We start from the raw sequence: 24,902 nt of genomic DNA on the forward strand, positions 1-24,902 counted from the left end.
TTTGCAGGTGGATGTGATGTACAACCAATCAGTAGTGGAATCTGCTTCCTCCCAGGCGGCCACTCAAACCACACATACTGATTGCATTTGGATTGAGGAAAGACCATCCAGACATGGCTGAGTTGGTACTTTTGTTTGATTGCTGCAGGCGAGCCAAGATGATGTATGAGACTCATACTGTGCAGACAGGCAGCTACAAATTTGCCTGGCTAGTTGACTGGTGGGAGGCTGGTTTGGTGGGGGGTGTTGCTGCTCAGACAGCTAACCAAATTAGCTGTCAAAAGAAAGCAAAGAAACTGTTGCACACGTTTTGTCTTCCTTGAGGCTCATTTCTCAAAGATATTTATGTTCAAAAATGTGCGTCTGTTTTGTCTTACCTTTGATCAAATTAAATGCTGTCGACTGGAATAACCGTAAATGGGTTATTCTGCATTTTCGCTGGGCTTTCGTGAATATTTTTTTTGTTGCTATTTTTAAAATGAGCTAACCTAAGCATCTACAGTACAGACCAAAAGTTTGGACACACCTTTTAATTCAATGAGTTTCCTTTATTTTCATGACTATTGACATTGTAGATTCACACTGAAGGCATCAAAACTATGAATAACACATGTGGAAATATGCACTAAACAAAAAAGTGTAAAAATAGCCCTTATATTCTAGTTTCTTCAAAGTAGCAACCTTTTGCTGTGATTACTGCTTTGCACACACTCTGCATTTTCTTGATGAGCTTCAAGAGGTCGTCACCTGAAATGGTTTTCACTTCATAGGTGTTGCCCTGTCAGGTTAATAAGTGGGATTTCTTGCCTTATAAATAGTCATGAAAATAAAGAAAACCCATTGAATTAGAAGGTGTGTCCAAACTTTTGGTCTGTACTGTATTTTGCTTCAAAGCATTTCTCCTGCTGATCTGGTTTTCAGAGATATATCCTCCTCTCTCTTTCCCTTAAATCAATCAAACCAGAAGTCTCATCTGACCAGATGAACGGTGCTCCCCCTCTCGCCTCTCCCTCAGCATGAGGTCTGAAACTTGTGTTTGATCACTATTTGGCCCTCCTCCCTTTAACTTTGCTCTTCCCTGAAGGAAAAAAAGAGAAACCCACAGAGGAGTGAGACTGGGATGAATGTAACATCCAGACTAACATGAGGAGGAAGAGGAGCTGAGGGAAATGAAGAGCGGGATCCGGTGTCTGAACATTGAGCTTTCGGGGACAGGTTGAGGGTTAAATGATCAGTGTGAGTTTGACTTTTGCGGTGAAGATGCTCGTCCGTGGGTGGCTTCTTGGCGTATTCTGCTTTCACACCTGTGCCGGGCACTCGCAGCAGTGTAAGTTCCACAGCGTATGTCTAATGGAGCCAGAACTGCTGGACGGGAGCTTAAAGAACCCGTTCAAAGAGCATATTCGTCACAGCCTGGGAGAACAGGACACACCTCACAGAAACAGGGCACACCGAAGAAAAGGTAAGGCTCAGGAAATACGCCTGGTGAATTAGGCAGTAGGAGATTAACATTGATTTGACTTTGGTTTGATTTGTCCTCAGATACATGATATTTTGAATATTTCTGTTAATCAAGAAGTAAAGGGATCAAAACAATTTCCTGACATCGTTATATTTACCAAAAAAAAAAAAAGTTTCTTCGTCAGTTGCAGTTTGCTTTTTTTCTGGAATCTCAATTTTTATGAAAAATTATCGTTAGAAATCGTAATATGAACAGAATTGTAAAATGTGTTAGTCTTTAACAGTCTTCCTCTGCTTTCTTTTGTCTTTTTTCACATTGAAATTTTCCAAATGTCATCAAACAAATTGTCATTACAGAAAACAATAACTTGGGAAATTACAAGATTAAAAGAAGATTTAACTTATTAATAAGGGAAACAAATTATACCAAAGCAACCTGACCGTGTGTGAATAAGTAACTACTGCCTGAACCTGAGAACTGGTTGGGCCATCCTGTTCCAGTAACATCTGCCACCAAGAGTTTTTGGTAACTGTCAATGAAATTTCAGCAAAGAATCCTCCCATCGCTGCGGAGGATTTAGTCTTTTTCTTTTATGCAGAATTGTCTTTATTTAGCCCCATTGGAGTTTTTTTTTTTTTTTTATCATAAATGGCCTGTTTAAGGTCATTCCACAGCATCTCAATTGGACTCATATCCAGACTTTGTAACCAAAGTATACTCTGGCTTAAGGTGACAAAGTTATGGTCGGACATTTTCCTTCAGAATTTCGGTAAGAGGCAAAATTCATGGATGTCATCTAGATCCTAAAGGGGCAAAGCAGCCCAGGACTGAGGCAAATGAGGCCTACAGTGCTTTATATGTTGCTTTGGGATCTTTTGTTGCCTCCTGGATGAGCTGTCAATGCACTCTTGGAGTACTCTTTGGTGGCCAGCCACTGTAGGGAAGGTTCACCCAAGTTCCATGATTCCTCCATTTGTGGATAATGGGAGTCCAAAGGACGTGTCTTTGTTACCTTTTCCAGGCTGATAAATGCCAGCAACCTCCTTAAATTTCTTTAGATCAGGTCACAATGAATGTTCTTTCTTTTTAGATCTTTTGCCATGATGTTAGACAGATGCTATTAAAGTAATTTCCTCATTCTAGGTCGGGCAGTAATCAAGAGTGACCTTAAAACAACATATTGTAGTATGTAATTTACAGTGAATGTTGTTGAAATATCCGCTAGAACTTAATTAAAAGATATCCCGGAAAGACATTCAATGTCTTTGAGGAGCCTCTTTTTTGTTTTCATGCTCAGGTTTTATCTTCTTCAATTCACAAAAGTTTAAGCACTGCACATATTTATGTTGACTTGCTTAAAACAGCATTCATTTTGTTGATTTCTTTACAGATCTCAATGGACTTACGTTAAGAATACACTGTGAAGTCACTGTTTATCACACTCTTCACTACAGCTGACACATTCTTTCTTTTTCGTACCCCAACTCCCCGTCTTTTGCTCATTTGCTATACTTCCCCTGACCTCTTGGTCAACAGCTTAGAAAAGAGCCCTTCCTTCAGCAAATCTCGGCCTCACAACATTCCCATGGGTTGTGTTTTGAAAGGCGGGATTCATCCCTCATCCTTTCTAAAGCTTTTGTTGTTGACTGAAAGCTGGCTGATGCCGAGACCATCAAGCCCACGTTGTTGGATCAATATAAACATCCATCACTTAGCCTCGGTCCTTTCTAAGCCTCACAATGAACAGTTCACTACACAATGCTTTGTTTGTGTGAGCCATTCCAGGGAATGAACTAGTGGTAGTTCACTTATTTCTGGGTCATCCTAGAAGATTTTATTTATCAGGAGGAGTGTTACGTTTGTGCCACATACGCTACAATTGTATCTAGACTCGTCAAACTTTTTTGCATTGTTTATTGTCATTATTTTGTGTTTGTAATTTGAGTTTTATTAGGATGTACGTATAGGCGGCAAACCAACACAAAGTTGGATATAATTGTGAAGTGAAAGGGAATTGATACGGCTTTAAATGTTTCATATGAAAAAGTCAAGAACCGTTGCTTTTATGTGTATATATATTCTGATACCATGACAAAAAAAGAAAGATAAATAATTGGTCAATCAACTACCATTGTTGAAAGAAAGCAACAAGAATTTCCATTTTTGGATTGGCTCAGAACAAAACTGACATAATGCATAGAGACATATCTCAGAAAACCTGCAGCGTCAACAAACACTGGTTCTACAAAGTTCTAACATTGAGGTCTATTACGTGCACATCACACCTTTCAAGTTTTAATATGCTCATCCTCCATTGTATTATTTTACTTCTCAATTCAATTCAGCTTCATTATATAGCTCCACCCCACAACCAATGTAGTCTCATGGCATTTTACATTTCAGTCAAATCACAGATGCGTTCCAATTGTTCCTAATTATCAAACAATGCACTAAGCTCAGTTCATTATTAAAATTAGCTTAAAAAGTTTACATCCAAGCAGTTTGCACCAAGGCATGTAGCGACAGTGGAGAGGAAAAACTCCCCATTTACAGGAAGAAACCTCCAGCAGAAGCAGAACCTGGCTCGGTACGAGCGGCCATCTGGCACGACCGACTAGGGGTCTGAGAAGGCAGAGCAGAGACACAAAAAAGAAATGGAAGAACTGATGCAAGATTCAGTTCTATGTTAATGAAACATAAAATGTTCATAGCAGGAGAGGGAGAAGGTTTAATTGTCGGCAACGTCGTCTCAGCCGATGCTCTTCTCGAGAAAGGAGCCACAGCTACACAGAAAAATAGACCAGGTGTAGCGTCTATGGAGAGAAAAACAGCTGAGAGAAAACATGACGTTAACAGTTGAAATAACAACAAATAATGTAAATCGGAAAATAGTAGAAGAAGAAAGTAAGGAAAAGTGTTCAGTTTGTCCTCCAGCAGCCTCAATCTACAGCAGCATTACTACAGTAAGGGTTAGGATAGCCTAACCCTTAAAATGAGGCATTAGAGGCAGAGCCAGGGCTACTCCAAAGCTAGGCACTACTGTGTTGCATGAAATCCAAATAAAATACACTAAGGTATATGTAATAAAGTATGCAAGACACTGGATGTAAACCAAGTCATATTGTTATTTCTATTGTTTTCTTTTAGATGTTTATCCCGTTTTTCATGTCATGTCCTTACTCCACAGCTGTTTAAATTCAAGCAGCACACAAAATCATTAAAACACACACATTTGCACATAACAGTTTCAGAAAAGCTGGTTTAAAACTTTAAAGCCTTAAAACACATTGTGGTATGTGGATGTAAAATGTCCAGGGGCAGGAAAACGTGAAATGCAAACAAATCAGATGAACTCCGACATAAAGTGCCTCGTAATGGCTGACATACAGCAGGCTGAGAGATGTACCGTTTCCTTCTATTGTTGGAAAGCAAACAGGCCAAGAACGTCCTGCCTCATACAGTGATGGTGACAGAACCGCTCCTACAAAAACAAACCAAACAACAGCAGAGAGTTCACAGCGCCAGCATCAACGCGTCTGCTGCTCAGGTTTTCATTATGTGGCTGTGATAAAATGATATATCAAAGTAACAGTGAAACTGAATCTGTTGTGATTTTACAGTTAAAAATTAGACCAAAAACAAAAAGCCTTTGTGGACTTTGATTAGTTTATTATTGCTGCTGTGATCCAGCAAATATAATATCAGACAAGAAAGCAAACTGTTACTGTTAGAGCAATGCGAAGGAGCTCATACTCAGCTTGTTTAACTTAATGCATGTCCCTTCAGAAGGATCTCTGTAACATCTCCGGGAATCTGTCCTGGCTAGATGGAATATTTTGACACTTTAATTTCAATCTTGGGAAGTTATAAAACTACATACACAATCGAAGCAGAAAGGAATACATTGGGGGCTGTAAAGCTAACATTCATCCTACTGGAACTTTAGCTGTTTTCAAAATAAATGTACAATACTCGTTGGGACAATAAAAAGACAAACGGGCTTAATTATCTCAACTTCTCGACAGTTCAGTGTGATATAACCACACAAAGGTTATACGTTTGAAGCAATTTATTATTTCTTGCTGTAAACTACGCTGACTGGTTTCTTTTATTTTGAAACGGAGGCAAACAGGAAGTTGATAACTGCGTGTTGTCAGCGTGTCTAACAGACTGTTCAGTTTGACGCTCATTTCTCTCAAGGAGCGGCAAGCTAGAGGGAGAGTTTGTCCGTAAATTTAAAAGAAGACAATTGACAGACCGACCAGTTAAATTCCAGCCAGACCTCAGCGTTCAGCTAAAGAATCTTAGATTATATTATTACTGTTAACTCACCTAAAGATGAGTGTTACAACATGTCTAGTAGTTGCGCTGTTTGGGTCCCTGCTCTCCGGTAAGTTCACAACAATAACCGCCTCATTTTCATATTTCTCTAAATATTTATGAACAGTGATTCATGGGTGACCAGTTGGGTGAATTATTCAGATGTATTTTTGATGAAACGATAACTCATAGCATCATACTTCATTGACATACTTCCTGAAAACTTTAAAAAAGCCTCAGTTTACTTCCCTCAGATTCTCTCAGGTTTTCCAGAGCTGTACCAAAATTATATGGGGCCCTAATCAGCACTAGGTTTAGGGAACCATCTGTTGAAAGAGTGGTCTGTTTTTATTTTTATTTATTTTTGTAAGTTTAAAGTCAGTGATAATTCTCCTGTTTGTAGTGGATAGATATTGTAGTGTTGTGAAATTGTTTATTAAAATAAGATGTACCCTGCTGGTTCCAATCTTCTTCCACTGACCAATGATGAAATACTCATATTTAAATGTATTTTTGAGCTATGCTGAATTAATGAGAGCTGTTCATTTGGTTGACACAGTCGCTTCCCGTTTAAAGACTCTAGATTAGGATTCACTCTATCTTCAGCGTGCTACTTATCAAATGTGCAGGTGTTCTGCAATTTACACGCATTTCTCGTTCATGTTGCAAATCGTAAAGGAAGTGGAAATGCTTCTACTGTATCGGATGCAAAGAGACGACAAAACTGTACTAGTCTCGTGAAAACGGGTCCGAAATATTCTTTGTTTTCTTCAGAGTTCTGCGGTGCGTTTTGTTTGACTTGATGTTCCTGAGACCGGCTGGTTCCCGGTTTCCTCTCATGTCAGGAAGCCTATCACAATCTTCCCGTTTCCTCCAGTGTGGTCATCCGACTTCATGGGAAGTCCCGACAATGGCATTCCACTGGCGCTGGCTACAAATAGCCATTGTTTGGGAGTAGCGGGGGTTTGAATGTGTTAACTGGAGATATTTTCTTATTGTGAACCACGAACTCAGAGATGTGCAGTATTGATGACCGGGCGTGACAAACTAACCCTGGTTAGTATAAGATGCAGACCTGCTGGAGCTCATTTCAGTCAGTAGGTTCCGTGGCATGGCTTCAGCTTTTAAGTGGATGCTGTCCAAACTTTTTGTCAGGCGAGCCAAAATCATCAAGCAGAAAGTCCTCGCAGGTCACAAATTATTATTACTATTTTTTTTAAATCCACCTTTTCCTTTGGTTTGCTTTTTACCTCCTTAACAACAAACTAAACATGCATTATCTTAATTATGCGACTAAAAGAGTTATTGTAGGAAAGAAACGTGCACGTGTGCCTAAATTGAAACGGCGTCCAGTTTGCAACTTTGAAAGACGAATGCTTTGTGACGCACCTAAGAAGATTTAATTAGTCAGTAATAATTAAAAATAAAAAGCCCCCCATCTCCATCACCCACCTGTAGCCAAATTAGTAACTTTCTTGAGTTTCAGAATTTCAGGGCTGCACGAACCCACTCCATCAACCACAAATGGACTTTGGACACCTCTGATTTAATTAGTACGCACATTTTTTTAAAGAGTCAGTGTTGGGGCTATTGGTGAGCTTCATATAATATTTTATTTCTCCCCAGGCTAGTTTTAGAGAATATTTGTTTTCATCTGTACCACAGGCAGCAGTAACACTTGTGGGCTTGTAGATTTTGTTGGATTAAAAAAAATGTTTTTTTGATATTCAGATTTTTATAAACACATTTTTTATGTAAATGTATATAAAAACCTACTTATATAACCTTTCATGTCTGCATTAAATATCAACAACTCAAGGAAAATATTTTTCCAAGTGAATGAATGCTGATTAAAGCAACAAAGTGGTTCAGTTTTACAGATCACTTTGTGCTCAAGTTGCTTCTCATACAGGTTTCACATATAAATAAAGTATATTTTTACCTGTTGAAATGAGTAAGACTTTCACAATCATCTGGTCCCACCTTTAGCTGATGCGCTGCATCACCTCTGTGTCCCCTGCAGGTAGCAGAGTCCGGACCGAGGAGACAGAACCACGTATAGTCCACCACCCCTCTGATGTGGTGGTGAAGCTGGGCAGCCCTGCCACTCTGTCCTGCCGCGTGGACGGCAGCCCCAAGCCGACCATCGAGTGGCTGCGGAACGGTCAGCCCCTGGGGACAGACAAGGGGGACGGCCGGGCGGTCCCCATGGTTCTGTCCGAGGGGAGCCTGTTCTTTCTAAATGTGGGAGGGGGCAGACGTGGCCAGACCCACGAGGGTGTCTACGCCTGCGTCGCCACTAACAGCGCTGGCAAGGCAACCAGCCGCAATGCCTCGCTGTATATTGCAGGTGAGATGGCGAGGGGACTTAGAGGGGTCTTAGCTGCAGCGGTATACATGTAGTACCTGTAGTATAGTTTCAGGATCAGAGCGAAGCTCGTTGTTCTGATCCAGCTCAGTGTAAATGTGTCTCTGTGTTCCTGCAGTTCTGAAGGAGGAGTTCAGCGTCCAGCCCAGCGACGCCGAGGTGGCAGAGGGGGAGGTGGCAGTCTTAAACTGTGGTCCGCCGCTGGGACATCCAGAACCTAATGTCATCTGGAAGAAGGACGGCGTTCCCATCAGCAACACGGACCACCACTACACTGTAAGCAGCTGCTTTGATTATGGAAACATGTGAACATGTTTTCATCCTGAGGTTCATGATTCCAGCGCAGAGTCGTAATCAATGATTTGACTAATCCTCACACAGAAAAAGCGAATGGATTATAATCTGTAAAAGCAGTCCCTGCATCCATGTACTCAATGCTTGATGGTTGAAATAAAATGTTCCACAGATGCTGTAGCTAGTTGATCTGTGCTGCTTGCTTTGCTCTGCAGAAGCTGAGCGGGAAGCTGATCATCGCGCCTGCAGAGAAGAGCCACTCCGGCTCCTACGTGTGTGTGGCCTGGAACATCATGGGAGAGAGGCAGAGCAGGGCGGCTCGACTCTCTGTGCTGGGTGAGACCAGATGAGAACAAGCAGAGTAAAGGCCCCGACATACTTCATCTGAAGCAGAACGGCTCACGTATTCGCGCACACATTTCATACAACAGGGCAGACCACCTCCCCGCTTCGGTATACGTCACCCAACGTCCTGTGTTTTGCTTTTACCAAACGGTCATGTAGCTCACGCCACACTTTTCCGCAGTGAACAATGACACTACAATTCACTATTTCCCAGGACCTTTTATACCAACACTGCCGTCTGAGCGCATTTCCGCATTAAAACACTGCAACAAACTTCTGACCAATCACACAACACTTTGCATAGAGCTCTGTTGAAGCCTCGTGTCGAGTTCGGCAGGCAGCTGCCTCTCTGCAAACCAAATGACACAGTTTTCATCTGTGTCAATGTGAGATGATTTCGGCACTTTGGATGAATTATGTTGTAAAGGGCTTTTTTCCTTCATTTGGGTTTCTTTTTAACCCACCAGTGGGGAAGAAAAATACCTCTCTCTCCAAACAAACTTGTGACATATTTACACTGACTGGGGTTTTGCTGTAGCACTTAAAGCAATTCACTGAGTTTCTTCTTTTATCTACCGCAGGTAAGCCTGTGTTGGTGCTGAAGCCAGAAAACGTTTCGGTAAAGACGGGAGAGTCTGCCCATTTCTACTGCCAGGCTAGAGGGGACCCTCCTCCTACGGTGGCCTGGAGCCGAGAGCGGGGGCCGCTTCCAAACGGCAGGTAGACCGCCCTCCATCTGCCTTTGTTCATCAATGACACGGCCAGAACACTGTGTGCTGGTCCGGTGTTGGAATCTGTCCAGTGTCTGCCCTTCGTCTCACCTGTTGACTGCTGGGATACACCCAGAGCCACATGTGACCTTTAACCCAGTTAGTAGGAAATGAAGGAATGAAAGAAGAGAGCATCTATATTGTTGCAGTCCAGTTTATTTACCTTTCTTATAAGCTGGATAAAGTTGGATAAATTTGAATAATTTACTTGTACACTAGGCCCTGTGGTATTCACAGGGATTAAGGTCCGTGAATAGCTAACATCTGCAAATAATTGAGACCCCTTTAAAAATGCTTGTCCGCCTTGGCATTTCAGCTTCCCAAGGTGCAATTTCCTTCAGATATTTTAGATTTTTTCGTAGACATATTTTCTATGAATACTAAGCTCTGAACAGGTCAGGGTCCACTGAATAGTCTGCTGATAGCTGGGGTCACAAGTCTCCTCAGACCTGATGGTCTGAAGGTGAAAAGTATGAGTAACAACTGGTTCAGAGTTCTTCAGTTACTTCATGATTTTTGCACTTTCCACAAAAATGAAAACTGTCTGCTGAGGCTTTTTACGTTTGGAACAGAGACATCCTCAGATGGGTCAACTGTGAATTGTTTCTGAGGAACATTTCAGCTTGATGTACCTGTTTAGGTTTGACCAATCTTTGCTAGTAACATGAGACCATCAATTCTTCCCGCTGCTCGGTTTGGTTCCAGGTATCTCATAAACCCGGACCAGACTCTGCAGCTCCATTATGTGACGGTGCAGGATGCTGGGAGCTACACCTGCACTGCTGCGAATCATGTCGGCGTCGTCACTGCGGTTGCACAACTTCAAGTTGAAGGCGAGTAGTTTTCATTCTCTTTTTACATTTATTTTGCAACTGCTTTATGCTGGAAAAATATCCACAACAACAGACAAACTTCCCAGAAGCGGTTGTTATTACTTCATAATAATAAATTCACAGCAGACATGGCGCATGCTAACAGAGAGCTGGTGCTTTGAAAGCGAACTTGTATTCTGCAGTGCAGATAAAGATGAATTACCCTCATGCTATTAGCTTGCAGGACATACAATGCAACAAAATAAACCAGATTATCATATAATAGTGATGGGAACAACTGCTCATTTGAGTGAATATCTAGGATCTGTAAAGTAAAATTATCCGTTCACAAGTTCACAGTTCATTTGCGCTGAACAGCGCCTCCTCTAGACCAATCCGCGTACTGCACATTTCAGAACGTGATCCTTTCAAGCTAACACGGCGCCATTCCAGCTCTGTCTGTTTCTTCAAGCTAACGGCTGATGTTCTGTCAAGCCACATAAAAACTAATACGCACGCACATGCCCACACACACACACGCACATGCCCACACACACACACGCACACGCCCACACCCCCCCCCCCCCCCCCCCCCCCCCCCCCACTCCCCCACACACACACACCTGCCCCAGTTATCTTAACAAACTGCAGTACAAAAACTAATGTGATCGTGAGGAAGGGAGACATAGTACACATAAAATCTATAGATTTACAGTATTTATGAGGCTTTTTATTTATTATTTACCAGTTCAATTATTTCTTGTTTTAATTTCAGTGCGATAAAACATATTTAACAACCTGGCATGTAGTCATCTACTAATCCATTTACTTGTTTATTTGACAGGCTGTAAATGCACTGGCACCGCTTTCACACTTGAGTCAAAATAAGCCCATTGCACCAAATGCAGCATTATAAGACACAGCACAATTATATAAAAAAATAAGTTACTAGTAGAATACAGCAATGTGGCATAAATGGGTTGAAGTGTTTTTTTTTGTTTTTTGCCCTGAAGTTGTGACTTGAAAATCTTCAGGAATTGTGTGGTTGCATCCATCCTTCCATCTGTCTGTCCGTCTGGGCTGGTGCCTATCCCCAGCAGTCATTAGACAAGAGGCAGGCGGCTGCTGTTTGACTACGCAGCAGTACATTTTCTTTTGCTCTAGTCAGACTCATATTTTGACATGATTAGTTATTTATTTCCTTGCTCATGAAAAATGGTTTCCTTGGAACAAAGGTTTCAGTGAGATCTATCTGATTTAGTCTATTTTTAAGCCAAGCCGTGACATGGCTAGGTAGAAATGACCTTCTGCAGCCCAAACGATGGGCTAAGTTGCGACTTCTGTTTTGTCCTTTAACTTTCGTTAACTGTCGTGTTTCCACCGTAGACGACTTGATGCTTTCTAATAAATGTTAATATGAAACATTTGCTGTTGCAGAGGCTCCCAGCACTGAACAGAAAGACTTCCACAGAGAGCTGTCAGCCTTACGAGTGACCCTGGAGAATGTCACCATCATCGCCTCGGAGTCCAACGTTTCCCTCGTCCAATGGAAGGTATGAGAATCCTGTTTTCGAGCTTTGTGGGTGGACTGTTTGAGTGTTTGATCCGTGTTTGGTGTTTCCTGTGACCAGCTTCAGTCCCTTCCAGCTCAGCCGCACTACCTCGACGGCTTTGAGGTTCTGTATCGCCCCCTGCTGCCTGTCAGCTCAGACTGGGCAGCACTGAGGGTCTCGCTGCCGGGCTTCCAGGCTCAGGTCGGCCCCTTGAAGAGGGGCTACAAGTACGAGTTCAAGGTTCGTCCTTATGGGAGCAGCCTGTATGGAAGGGAGAGCAACACTCGGCATCTCCGAGTCCCTGAGAGAGGTGAGCGAAGGCTGGCTTCAGAAGCCCTCACCTGCATCTTCTCCTCTGCTTTAATCCACCAATCAAACTAACTCAGGGGGAATATATCGCCTCTTTTCATGCAGCGCCCAGTGCGCCCCCTCTGGCCGTGTCCATAACGGTGAACCACGAGCAGAACAACACCGTCCATCTGAGTTGGGAGCCTCCTCCTCCCGACAGCCACAACGGCGTCGTCCAGGGCTACCAGGTAACCTCTCCCTGTCTGGCTCCTCTTCATCCGTCAACAATCGGGTTATCAGCTTTTTTACCATTACATGTCATTTCTTTCTTCCTCACTGCCCTACCTACTTCCTCTTAATATTCCTTTCTTCTTTTCTTCATTAGCTCCTTTGTTTTTTCCTTCCTTCCTGTCATTCTTCTCCTTACAGTTACTTTCTTCTTTGTTTCCTTCTGTCTTTTCATCCCTCCTTGCTTTCTTCCTTCCTTTTTTTCCCATCTTTTCCAGGAGTGAGCTTTTTCCAGAGTTTACTGCTGTTCCCAATCCAAACTGGTTTGTTAGAAAACATTCTACTCTGCTGTTTTACATGAGAATCGTTCTAAATCATACTAACAGTGTTTTTGAGACAATGAGATTCCTCTCATAAATGTGTGAACTGCTACTTTAGGTTTGGTGTGTGGAGTCTGACGAGCAGCAGTACCACAACTGGACAGTGGACAGCGGCCAACACAGCCTGGATATCTCCACACTGGAACCAGGGAAGCAGTACTGGGTAACCATGGCAGCAGTGAACGGTGCTGGAGTGGGAACGCTCAGCGATCCTCATGGATTTGTCATCAGTGAGACCAACAGCTTTTTCAACTAATTTCTCTGTCATGTTCTCTCAGTGTCTGACCATCCAGAATGTCTGCTTTTACTCAGAGCCACAGCTAGGGGGCGCCTCAGACCCAGACAGCCACAACAAGGATGCGTTTCCCGTGCTGGCCTTCCTCCAGGACCCAGTGCTGATTGGCAGCGTTGGCGCCCTCTTGTGGTGTCTTCTGATGATTGCAGCTGTTTCCCTGTTCAGACGCCACAACAGCGCTGGTCAGCTTTCACCTCACCACAGCAAGGCTAAAGGTGACTTTTCAAAAAATATTGATTGTGTGATCCCTGCTGGAGGTCAATATTTCTAGAAGACAAGAAATTGTGTATTTATTTATTTGCTGTTTTTTTAGTTGTTTGTTTGGTTTTTTTCCCCAGGTCTGCACAGATTGGCCAGTGAAGATCTCATCATCAAACACAGGTGAAAGTTCAACAGCATCATGTAGATTACACGTGTAATTAGACATGAGCAAAAATCAGCATTCTACTTGGACTTTTAACGGAATATGTTTAAAATAAAACATTTTATAAAAATCAGGCAAAACCTTAAAACCACTGTTTGCTTTATGAATTGGTGGAATTTTATTAATCTAATTTCTACATTTCTTCCATTTTACACTTACACTAAATGAAACATGAAGCCTTGTAGAATATGCAATTTGTATTGTATTGTATCAGGGTCAGGTGGGTACTGTGATGTACATTGTACACATGCACAAACCTGAAATGGCGCTTGTAGCTGAACGGTTCTCATAAAAAACATCCATAACTTAATAATAAAATTCTTGTGAAGGATCCATATCCTTAAGAGTTGCCAAAGGCTGTTTCCTGTGAATAAAAGTTGTCATTTTTAAAACTTTAGTAACCATTTAAGATGCAGATTCAGCTGCAGGGTCCACAATATAGTGTGTCACAACCTTTGGTCCATGGCCGTCAGGTTCTCACATTATACTTATTTTTTAACCAGTTACAATAATCATCTGTTAGCATCACCTTTAAAGAACCTGCCTGAAAATACTAAGTCCGATGTCTTTACTGATATTGTTTGTATTGGTGCCTGTTATATGTATTTAGCAATAAATTATTATTATTATTTTTATATTTCTTCTAGATTTGTATTTATTTATTGATTTTATTTATTATTTGGATCTCCTGCCAGTTACACTTGCACATATGTATATGTATTTATAATCACACTTACAGTTTTTCAGTATGTTTTTCTCTATAGCCAAGCAACAACATTTCTTTTGCCAAATTCAATGTCTTTGTGCAATGACAATAAAGTAAGTCTAACTCTTGCTAACATAGTTTCTATTTTTCTTCATTTGCATGAAGTCCTTATTACTTCTTCTGATGTGATGTTATGAGAAAATACTTCTAACTATTGTAGCTATACATAAAAGTCATATCAAAAACGTATTTTAAAGTCCCTATTGATGTATTTTTTCCTTCAACCGTCTCTACCTTTCTGTTGTGCAGGATGGCCGCTCCAGATTCTCCGTGGATGTCCGGTGGCTGGAGACCGCCCTTCAACCAGAAATACCAGGACTTGTGGGCCCAAGGTCACAGACATCCTGGGATCAGGAGCACCAGTAAGCGAAATACACACACGCTCTCAGCCGTGTGTGTGTTTCGTTCAAACCGTTTTGTTTGAACTGTCCCTGTAGCTGATATTTATAGGGGTCCAGTACTTTACATGGCAATCACAGCTAATGTTGTCATAACAATATTTAACTTTGATATTGAATTTAATTTTCTTCCTAATGTTGTTACTGAAGCTTAAATTAAACAGCAGATGGGATTCTTTGTTGTTTAGCATTTGGGTTGTTTCATGGATAACATTTCTCATCAGTCCAGCATTAGGATAGTTTTAAATGACTAAACTCCAGTTTCTCGCACCTGTCACAACGTGCAGAGAAAAATACCAAAAAAAAGAGAACAGAAAATATAATAATAATATAATATAATGTAAAGCAATATAATATAAAATATTATAATAGAGTATAATATTATAGAATTTAAAAAATAGTATAATATGATTTCTGTTCGTCCAGGTCTTCCAGTCTCGTCCAAGCAGGACGGCAGGATCGTGGACTCAGCTGTTCCCATGGTGACCGACAGCTGTGGCGTCTACGGAACGTTTTATGTGGACCTGAAGGGCAGCAGCCTGAAGACCTTCAGCAGTCCTGGACGCTGCCCTAAAGCAGCTCACGCCTTGCCTCACCAGCAGGGGGCGGAGACGATCCAGATCTTCACCCAGCCTGACTCCAAGTCGTCGTCCCTCAGCAGCCAGGAGGCTCTGCCCTGGAAACAGGCCATACGTCCTCAGCCAAAGATGGGGGTGCTGAGGGAATCATGGGAGAAAAAACCCCACGGGAAGCCAGGTGGTGTAGAGCTGGGAGTGTGACGCTAGCGTTTTGCTTTTGGGGTTTATAGTGTGATTTTTGGTTCCAGTTCATTCTGACCCGTCTCTCTGCAGAGCTGCATGCAGTGAACAGCGTACCGGTCCTGTCACCCAGAACCCAGAACGGTCCCTCCAGAGCCTGCAAGCAGAGACTCAGCCATGTACCAGCAGGGCGCCACGGTACACAGATGTTGTGCTTCTGTCACACACTCCCAACAGGACAGTGTTGGAGTGTTGGAGCATCATCATGACTTCCTTTACCGTGTTCAGGTGGAGCTTCTCAGGGCGGGGAAGGAGCTGCTGGTTCTCGCTTGCTTCATTACTCTGCCTCTCTGCACTTAGTGGACCTGCTGCCCCCCCCACCGCTGATGGCTGCAGACAGAAACACCCTGTCCTCAGACGAGGGGTAAGACACGTCAGCGTGGTCCAGATAAAAATGATGCAACACTGTTTTTATGAATAGTCATAAAATTTCTCCAAAATACAACTTCTGTTTTTTTTTTCTTTTTAAATATCATGACCTGTTTTTATTTACATTGCTTACAAAACTGTAGCATAAACACACATGTTATTTTGTTAAAATGACAAGTCAGGTTCTTATTGCCATGCCTGCCATCTGACCTGCAGCATGTTCTCAAAGCCGACCAGCCGTCTGGAAGCTAATTATTATCATTAACGTAATAATGAAAACTAGAAGGAAGAAAATATTGCTGTTAAAGCTGCAGCCAGGAGGAGGGTCTTAGTGCTCCTTGCTCCCTGCTGCACTGCACCTGGTTTACCACAACATAGCCTGTGACAAATCCTAAGCATGGCCACTGATGATAAGTTATTTCTCCACCAATAGCACATTTAGCAGGGTGTACACGTGTTTGATTGACAGCGCCAAGACCCTCCCCCTGACTCTGATTTGTTCTTTTTGAATGGGAACAGCAGCACTGGGAGGAGATGAAGGAACTCCACCTTTTTACAGATTATCTGTCTCATACATGTATGCCGTCACGTGGTGACAGTTTGAACAAATATGAAGAAAATATGTTGTTGAATAAGTTACATACTGCAGCTTTAACTGAAATAAAAGTAAAAAAAATAAGGCTTTTCAAAAATATGGGCAAATGTTCATAAAACTAACTAAAATTCCCTGATAGAAGTTAATTAATAGAGTGCTTAGCTGGAAGACATGTAAACAGTATTCACTCTTACAGATTTCTTCCTCCTTTATGAGAACTGAGTTTGTTTGTGTGTTTGTTTTGACTGTGTTCAGTTCCAGTCATTCCACAAAGCTGACAGAGGACCTGGGCTCCATCCCATCAATTAGTCCTCCATCAAGTTACCATGGACAAGCAGGACCCAACAAGCACAGCGGCGCCCCTTACAGCCACCTGTCTGCTTCATCCTACTCCACGTTAATGGAGGCTGATCAGAGTCCTTCCCTGACGGCGCAGGAAGCCACTGAGTACCTGGAGCTCACTCCTAACCCTGAGAGATACAGGTAGGGATGGTTTACACCTCATTCTCTCCAGATGTTCCAGACGTGTGTCCTGACAGTCTGCCTCTGCTTCAGCAGCGTTCTCCCTGAGCAGCGTCCCTCCCTGCCCCACAGCTTCACCTCCACCCTGGGGAGCATCTGTGGGCCGGTCGGCTCGGCCGAGTCGGAGGATGGCGCGGCCGCAGGAGCCCAGCCGTTGCCGGCGGCGCTGTGTCATTCTGGCTTTCACAGCTCGCCGTCCTCCTGCTACAGTGACTGGGACAGCTCCCTGTGGAACACCTGGAGCTCGGCCATGGACAGCAACATGGACAGCAACCGGACCAGCCTCATCAGCTCGGTGGACAGCTGCTACACTAACGACAGCGCCACATTCGCTCGCCTGCTGGCCGCGGCCGCAGAGACCATGAGTGCAGCCTCGCTGACGGGTAGGAGGGGGAGGGGAGGGGAGGGTCTTACATGGCAGCAGTTAGTGGAGCTCTATACACACACACATTAATGTATATCAGACGTATATCAGACGGTACACGGTTTCAGTGTTTATTCTGTGAGCCTTAATCAGCAGCAAACAACAAATCTTTAGAAACCAGTTTGATTTTATTTGGTTCTCAAACCTAAAAAAAAAAAAGAGTAGAAAGTAAGAACTGACTGGAGGTTCGGCTGGAACACAACTACTAAAACTACTTAAAACACTTTCGATATTTCAACAACTGAGTGTCCCAGCTGTACCCGAATGCAGCATGTGCAGCTGTTGCTATATGTATGCTGCATGGTTCTTCTTCTTCTTTACCTGACTGAAGAAGGTAAAACCAAAGATCTCAGTTTGCAGTCCAAGATGTGATTTATATGTTTCTCCTCTAGATGGCGCCATTCAGCCGTGATTCCTTACTTGTAGCACAGAGCAGCACTTCAGTGCACCTGCCTGAAGAGACAGCTTCTTAGATTTCACGTTTCTATGAAATTTCTACTTTCCACTCTAGAATCAGCATAAGGAAGAACAATAGTTGACGCAGCTGATTATTTAAACTAGTTTGTACATATATATGTAGTTGTGCACATGCCTGCTGCTTGAAGAGAGATGAATTCATTCCAATTCCTGCTCCCACCTTTTTAAAATCTTCCATCAAACTGAAGTCTCAAATTTCTGCCCCTCTCTGTCACCTCATCCATCACTCTGCCCGTTCCCCACAGGATTCATTCCATCTGTCAAACTCTCACTTTTGGCTCTTTTCTGCCGTGACTAAAACCACCTTAACTTCTGCTGACACGTGGCTCAACAGCCACTGCTTTTTTTCCATTTCATTTTCATGAATCTTTGAATCGGATCAACGTCCTCAGCGCGGATTGTTGTCTTGTCCTGTGTCCAGACTTCTCGCCGCCGGCCTCCCCCCTCAGCGCCTTGTACCCGTCGTTCTGCTCAGACGGCGATGCCTTCAGGGAGCTGGAGCCCATCCCCGCGTGGGACTGGAGCATGGCCTGGGTGGAGGAGATGGCCGCGCAGTACGGAGCTCACTATCCCAGCAGAAACACGAAGCCGTTCAACACTTAGAAGTTTTGCTGTGACCGTGTCAGTGAGGACAGAGGGAAAACTCTCTTTCCTCCAGAACAACGCAGAGCAGATTGACCTGACGCTGCAGGTGGAGCGTTTCACCAGCCGGGTTCTGAAGCTTCATTAGAAGCATTTCACTGACACTTCCACTGGAGATGCAAGCCTCATGCTGCTTGTAATAGTTTTTCTTTTTTTCTTTCTTTTTTTTTTTTTACCTCAAGGCACTTCAGCTACTACTTTGAATCTCTGAAATGACTTTCATGGTGCTGTGGAAGTTTTTTTTTATTATTATTCAAATTGTTTCCCTGAAAAGGAGCATAATGAGACATTTCCCTGGGGAGGTTCTCACCCCGGGTGTTCTCAAACGTCCGGAGAGATGCGGCGGAGACAGTGGAGCGAGAGAGTCTTAGAAAAATGCACTTCTTGTTTTCATGTGGGTCTTTGCAGGATTTCATTAAGACTGCGGTTCGAATCCATTATAGTATTATGGTTTTGTTGTGATTAAATGAAATGCAACGTATTCATGAAAAGGCTATTTAAAGAATTTTGAACGTGTTCCTAACCGTTGTCTTTTCTTCTGTCTTTGGCACTTCTCTGTATGCTGATGACTTGGAACGTCCTGATTGCACAGTAGGCATTGGCAGATACCCAGTCATATTGAACAGCCTCATCAAAATAAATGCTATGTATATGATTGAGAGTTTGATCAGAAAGAAAAAAACACCATAAATGTTATCAGAATCCCTCATATTTAGTAACTATTGACAATCTGGACGCTGTCACTCACCTCTTTGTTTCCCCTCAGTCATTTACTCTGTTTGATCAGCATGCTGCTCCAACACAAGTTAACTGGTAATAAATCAGACTATGTAGCTTAAAACAGGCAGTTCTGACATTTGTTTCTGAACTTCGTTTTGTTTCCACTAACCCAGCCAGGACCACTTTTTCTGCAATGCTAGGCTAACATTAGCTGCGTGCTGACTCTTTGTTTTGATACGACTCATTGATAACTTGGATTGCTGGTCCAGCTCATTGTGTGTGTAGACAGAATGTGCAGAAAAAGCTGTTCTGCTCCATGAAATCCAGTGACACATATTTAAGATGCGGTAAGGGCAGCTCCCCGTGCTACAACCTGTGTCTGAGCACAGCGGACAGAGTTAAATCACACGACACACACACACACACACACACACACACACACACACACACACACACACACACACACACACACACACACGCACAGGAAGCCTCCGACAGGCCACTTCAGCCTCTCTATTACACACTCTCTGAATGTCAGAGTAAAAAGTGGAAAGGACTTAGATCCTAAGTAGAACATTCTGATTTATTCAACAAAAGAATGGGGTAGAAACTGTCTTACAGTTTTGCAAGCCCTGTAAAAGAAAATAAGCTGTGATTGTAAAACATAAATGGACTCCAGGGTCTGTGTGGAGTTGTGTCTGACATGTTCACAGACTGTAGACCAACAGCAGGCATCAGGTGCTGAGGTTTTTGTCAAACACTCCACAAACAAAACGCTGTGATCTGGATGCCAGAACTGAATTGCAAAGTCTCTTCTGGTAAATACACATTTTTTTAAATGATTTTATAAAGTTTACATTATTCTAAAGTGCACATTTGCCTTATTAGAGATATAAGCATTTAAAGTGTAATAAAGATTTTAACTTTAAATAACTGCAATTGGGAGTATTTTGTGTATTTAGAAGCAGATCTATTTGAAGCTCAGCCTTTGCTCTCAGACAGATGCATTTTTACTAATAGCAGCAAACTTTAGCATTTAAGAAAAAAAAATCCACTTTGTATTTTGTACATCTTGAAATAAAATGTGATTTGTAATATGAAATAAAAAAAGTATATTTTATTCTGAGATGAGGTTTGTTCACTTGATTACACTTAAGTTGTTCTGTAACGAAACAAAGGACTGAATATTAACTAATATTTTTTTTCATTTGGCCTCTTTATTTACATACTTAATTAATTGATCTTATGCCAATCTGTGTCAATCTGTACTGTTCTTGAAATGTTAAATAGAAGCTTTTTCAACACATTACATAGACATCTTGATTGCATCACTTTAAGATATTTTGGTTTATGCTCATATTTCTTAACACTGTGAGTACCAGAGAAGGGTCCTATTTTAACATTTCTACCTTTGGAGCCCAGAGACGGGTCGACTGACCTGAAGGATTTTAGCTAGCATCCTATAAGCAGTTTTGCATGATTTTCCACTCCTCCTTTCTGGCCTGACGGTCAATGGCCACGTTTACAATTGAAGAAGGGATGCTAATTTGAGCCATCAGAATCGTCAGTTTGGACTCGGGTCTTTTGACCCTCTTTGAGGGACACAACTGTGTCACAAATAGGCATCGGAACCACATTCACTGAATTGAAATGATGACTTGTTTGTAAAATACCTCGAGACAATTGGTTCTACATAACCTGAAAGTCTAAAGTGTAAATAACCATCAGCCTCTGTTAAAAGAAGTTATCTACATAGTCATAATTTGCTCGAACTGTCATACTGCTGAGTTGCTTTATGAGTTAGAAACTTAACCTCACTGAGCCAGACGTCACAAACTGTAAAAGCCAGAATATCTTATTGCAGGTAACATACTAACTTACCTGCAACTTCTGAATAGAATCCCCAAACCCTTTTGGCCCGTCGCTGGAGGCGGAGCTTGCCATGTCATCCATTTTGTTGGGCAGTTTAAGCATCAGTCTTTACTGAGCACCAGATCAGCAGGTCTTCCTGTAACTTTAGCCTTTGTTGCTCCAACAAAGTTTGAACTTTCAGAGCAGAAGACATGCAGCATTTTGATTTGCATACTAAAGAACTAAAGCTTCTCCAGGAGTCCAGTATGTTCTCATAAACAGCTTTTTGAAATGATTAATGTGGCTCACCACCCAGGGCGCCAATCCAGCAGGGGGCTCCATACCATTTTGATTTGCGAAACCTTTATGCAAAATCAGGAAAAAGCATGTCAGGGGCACTCAGGGAGCCCCTATTAATGCACGAAACATCAGGGAGTCTGCCTTAAAACTTTCAGCTCAGTTTGGGATTTTTTTTTTGCCCCTCAGGGAAGTGTTATAGTCTTCAAGCACATCTTCCAGGATGTCTTGTTCAAATCCAGGCAGAGATAGAGAGAGAGAGGATTCCCACTGGTTCCCTGTGCTGTTTTCTCCTGCTGGGAGACGTGGGAGCCGCAGGAGCAGATGAAGCAGCGTAGTTTTGTTTTTCACACCGACATGCTAGGCCAGCCATGTTAACGGACGTATAATATCTTATCATTCCAGATAATTCCTGTGAGACCTGATTTAATTGACCCCCCGGCAGCTCTTTGCGGCCCGCGCAGAGCGGGAAGGTGACGGTTGGAGCTCGTCCGTCTGACTTGATTAACCGAGGCCAACAATGCTGCTGCACCTGGCAAAAGGCTTCTAATTGCAAACGCGCTGAGGGGAATAATTACACTTTCATCTGTTTGCATTCGGAGCTAAACGGGAAGCGCGTTATTTGTGACTTTCTCACGCTCTTACCTGATGCTTCCTGTTCCGAGCAGATTGCGCGCTGATGAATCGGTGAGAGCTCCTGCAGAGTCGCCTGGATGTCGTTCCAGTAGAGGAGCCGGGAGGTCAGCCACGACTCCTCCACTAAGTCTGATTAATGATTTCCTCGACAGCAGCTTGTCGTGCCCCAGCAAAGCACAACACACTCTCTTTTCTTTTTTCTCCCCCTAATCCGTGCCCGTTTGGGTTGCTCGAGTCAGACAAGACCAAGAATGTGGAGAGGAGGGAGAGCTTTACCATCTGCTTCATTTAGGAACTGCAGGGCAGCTCCTGCTCAGGGCTCACGATTTATATGTAAAAAAACTAAAACCAGTTTGGAAATAACAGAGAACTGAAAAGCAGAGATAAACTTCTTCACGTCTTGACCAGGCAGCACGGCTGCTGTTGTGGTCAGATTAAGCGAAGCCGACCTGCTGGTCAAAACATCCAGAAAACATGAAAAAGGACACGCAAACACACACACACAGCTCTGCCCTGAACCCGCATCTGACCGGATTGTTGGGGTGCGTGTGTGTGTTTTATTTGTGCAGCATCCTGCCACGGGGGATCAGCCCTTCTTCAGTGAGGACCATATGTTTGTACATGAAGCCCCGAGCTCTTCTGCACAGCACACACAACCCCGCAGTGAAAAACTGTGTGTCTGCTTGTCTTATTAGTGCTCACACACACACCCCAACAAGGAACATTGCCGTTGGGATTTTTGCATCACAGATTTCAGTCTATGCCAAAGTACCAGCTTTATATATATATATATATAGCATGTCTACAAAGCAGTGAGGCGTGTCAGACGCAGCCTGAAACCATCTGCACACTTTACACACACTGATATGTAGCTTTACAGCGCGTCTTTCTAGCAGTCAGCTTGTCTTAGCAAATCAATGATTCCCGGCCTGACAGCTACTTGATATTTACAACGGTTTGCAAAAGACCATTGGAAGTTCCTTACATTTTTTCCCCACATTATAACCACAAACCTGAGAGTATTTTACTCAGATTAATTTTTTTAATGTTTCACAAAAAGAGATGGAATGTCTTGGACAATATATATATATTGAAAACTAATTTTAAAAAATTTGTAATTTAGAGTTCAGGTAAATTTCCCCAACTTTGAATTTGGACGTTAGTTGGAGAACACCAGCACCCATCCTGACCGCGCTAGAGACAAGGGTGTTAGAAAATGGATGGATGAATTTGGACATTGTAACATTAGTGAACAAAGGATGTGCAGCGTCAGCTCCAGTGTTCTACACTGTGTTTTTCCTTTCCTTCTGCTCCAGTCCTCCTCGGTTCACACATTTATCTGTGCAGGATCCGTCCACTGCTGAAAAGACCTGCCTGTTGGAGGTTAACTGGACACTTTTTTAAAACTCTTTTTAGATATTTCCGATTCAGCTTGGTGCTCAGAGGGAGGTGGGAACAGGAATACATCAGTCACACAGGTTTGATTTACATCCACAGTTTGTCATACCAACAGCTCCGGGCGTTCATTTTGATCCAGTCATTACGCTCGCATCTGTATTTAGAAAACACGGCAGAGCTCTATTGATCCGTGAAGGAAATTAGGCTGGTTTCGCAAGCCACTGTCGGTGAAGGATATTAGAGGCTGGGGGGGGAAACAGAACACCAGGAACAGAAACCTAATGAGGAAAATAGCTGCAGTGGTGATATTGGTGAGGCAGTTTGCTTATGAATATCATCTTCCATGTCAGTCCAGAGACAAGCAAGAGCAACACAATCACGGCGTATTCTAAAGTAGAAAGTGGAACACAAGCAACAAACCGCGTAGGACTGCATCTAAAGCTGGAGCTGCTAATAGTGGGGACGTACTCCCTCTGTCAGGCAGGACGACAACCCATCATGTGCCTCACACACACACACACACACACACACACGCCGCCGTGCTGACTGACAGCAGCGCTCAGCTGAGCTGCTAACGTTGTAATCATTCAATTAACTGCAAATCAATAACAGCCTTATGGATGAGGAGTTTCAGGATTGCTCTGTCGCTCACACACCTTTCTGACTACACACTCTCTGCTGACTGAACGTCTGCTGTCAAACTCCCGCCACGACCGCAGACGAAGCATCCCGGCCGAAGTTTGTCTGCGAGACAAGTTTAAGTTTTCCCAACTCGTTCACGTTGGACGAGGCCGTGACCTAAATGCTAAATGTGTCGCGCCAGCCCACGTGGTAATCTTACTTCCTATGTTCAGCGACCTCTCCTCCACGCTGTTTTAGCTCCTCAATGGATGCGTGGCATCAGCCAAAAAAACCTCCCAAACATCCATCTCTCCTGTCACCCTCCAAATTAACATGGAGATTGCTGCTTTGCATTCTGGGATAAGGGAACCAGAGATTTAAACACCTTCTTTTCACCCCTTGCCTCTGCTTGCTCTCGGGGGCCTGGGGCCCCTTTTCCTCCCGACCCGGTGGGCGTTCCAGCCATGACACCTGCCCAGTGAATGAGTGAGGTGATTAATGGCTTAAGGGAGGAATGAAGAGAGGACCGGAGGATAGAGGGACATGGGGAGGATAAAATGTTCTGGCTGCTGAAGGTCAGCAACGTAAATCTTGTCATCGCCAAACTGTGTGAAAGACCTACAGTATATTGTCACGTTAGTAGTGATGCTACTGATTGTGTGAACTGGTATGATTTTAACACATTTGCACTTGAAGCATTTTACTTGCCGCATACAAATGCATTGTTTTACTAAAACAACATTTTTGACTTCTGAACCCCATCGTCTTAGTGAAAGAGTTGAACGTAGCTCGGGGGAAATGATCGTGACTATGTGGGGCCCCTGCAGGT

General features: G+C 43.0%; 1 protein-coding gene across 3 annotated transcripts; it reads left to right on the top strand.

Annotated features, from left to right (window-relative positions):
• The first annotated feature begins 1,146 nt into the window (after nucleotides 1-1,146).
• On the top strand, nucleotides 1,147-20,549 carry robo4 (roundabout guidance receptor 4). Of its 3 annotated transcripts, none has more exons than XM_023341653.1 (19): nucleotides 1,147-1,462; nucleotides 7,806-8,132; nucleotides 8,269-8,426; nucleotides 8,660-8,780; nucleotides 9,371-9,509; nucleotides 10,265-10,392; nucleotides 11,809-11,924; nucleotides 12,003-12,234; nucleotides 12,339-12,460; nucleotides 12,879-13,050; nucleotides 13,133-13,330; nucleotides 13,454-13,496; nucleotides 14,555-14,667; nucleotides 15,130-15,459; nucleotides 15,555-15,659; nucleotides 15,750-15,885; nucleotides 16,741-16,968; nucleotides 17,041-17,390; nucleotides 18,330-20,549. In XM_023341653.1, the coding sequence occupies exons 1-19, from the start codon at nucleotides 1,228-1,230 to the stop codon at nucleotides 18,509-18,511; spliced, it is 3,435 nt and encodes a 1,144-aa protein (XP_023197421.1). In that variant the 5' UTR covers nucleotides 1,147-1,227; the 3' UTR covers nucleotides 18,512-20,549. The 3 variants fall into 3 exon arrangements, with proteins under 3 accessions (XP_023197421.1, XP_023197422.1, XP_023197424.1); XM_023341654.1 differs by having other exon boundaries at nucleotides 17,044-17,390; nucleotides 18,330-20,548; XM_023341656.1 differs by lacking the exon at nucleotides 1,147-1,462 and adding an exon at nucleotides 5,667-5,852.
• Nucleotides 20,550-24,902: the final 4,353 nt, after the last annotated feature.

The sequence above is a fragment of the Xiphophorus maculatus genome, chromosome 11 (genome assembly GCF_002775205.1).
Source record: "Xiphophorus maculatus strain JP 163 A chromosome 11, X_maculatus-5.0-male, whole genome shotgun sequence".
Taxonomy (NCBI): domain Eukaryota; kingdom Metazoa; phylum Chordata; class Actinopteri; order Cyprinodontiformes; family Poeciliidae; genus Xiphophorus; species Xiphophorus maculatus.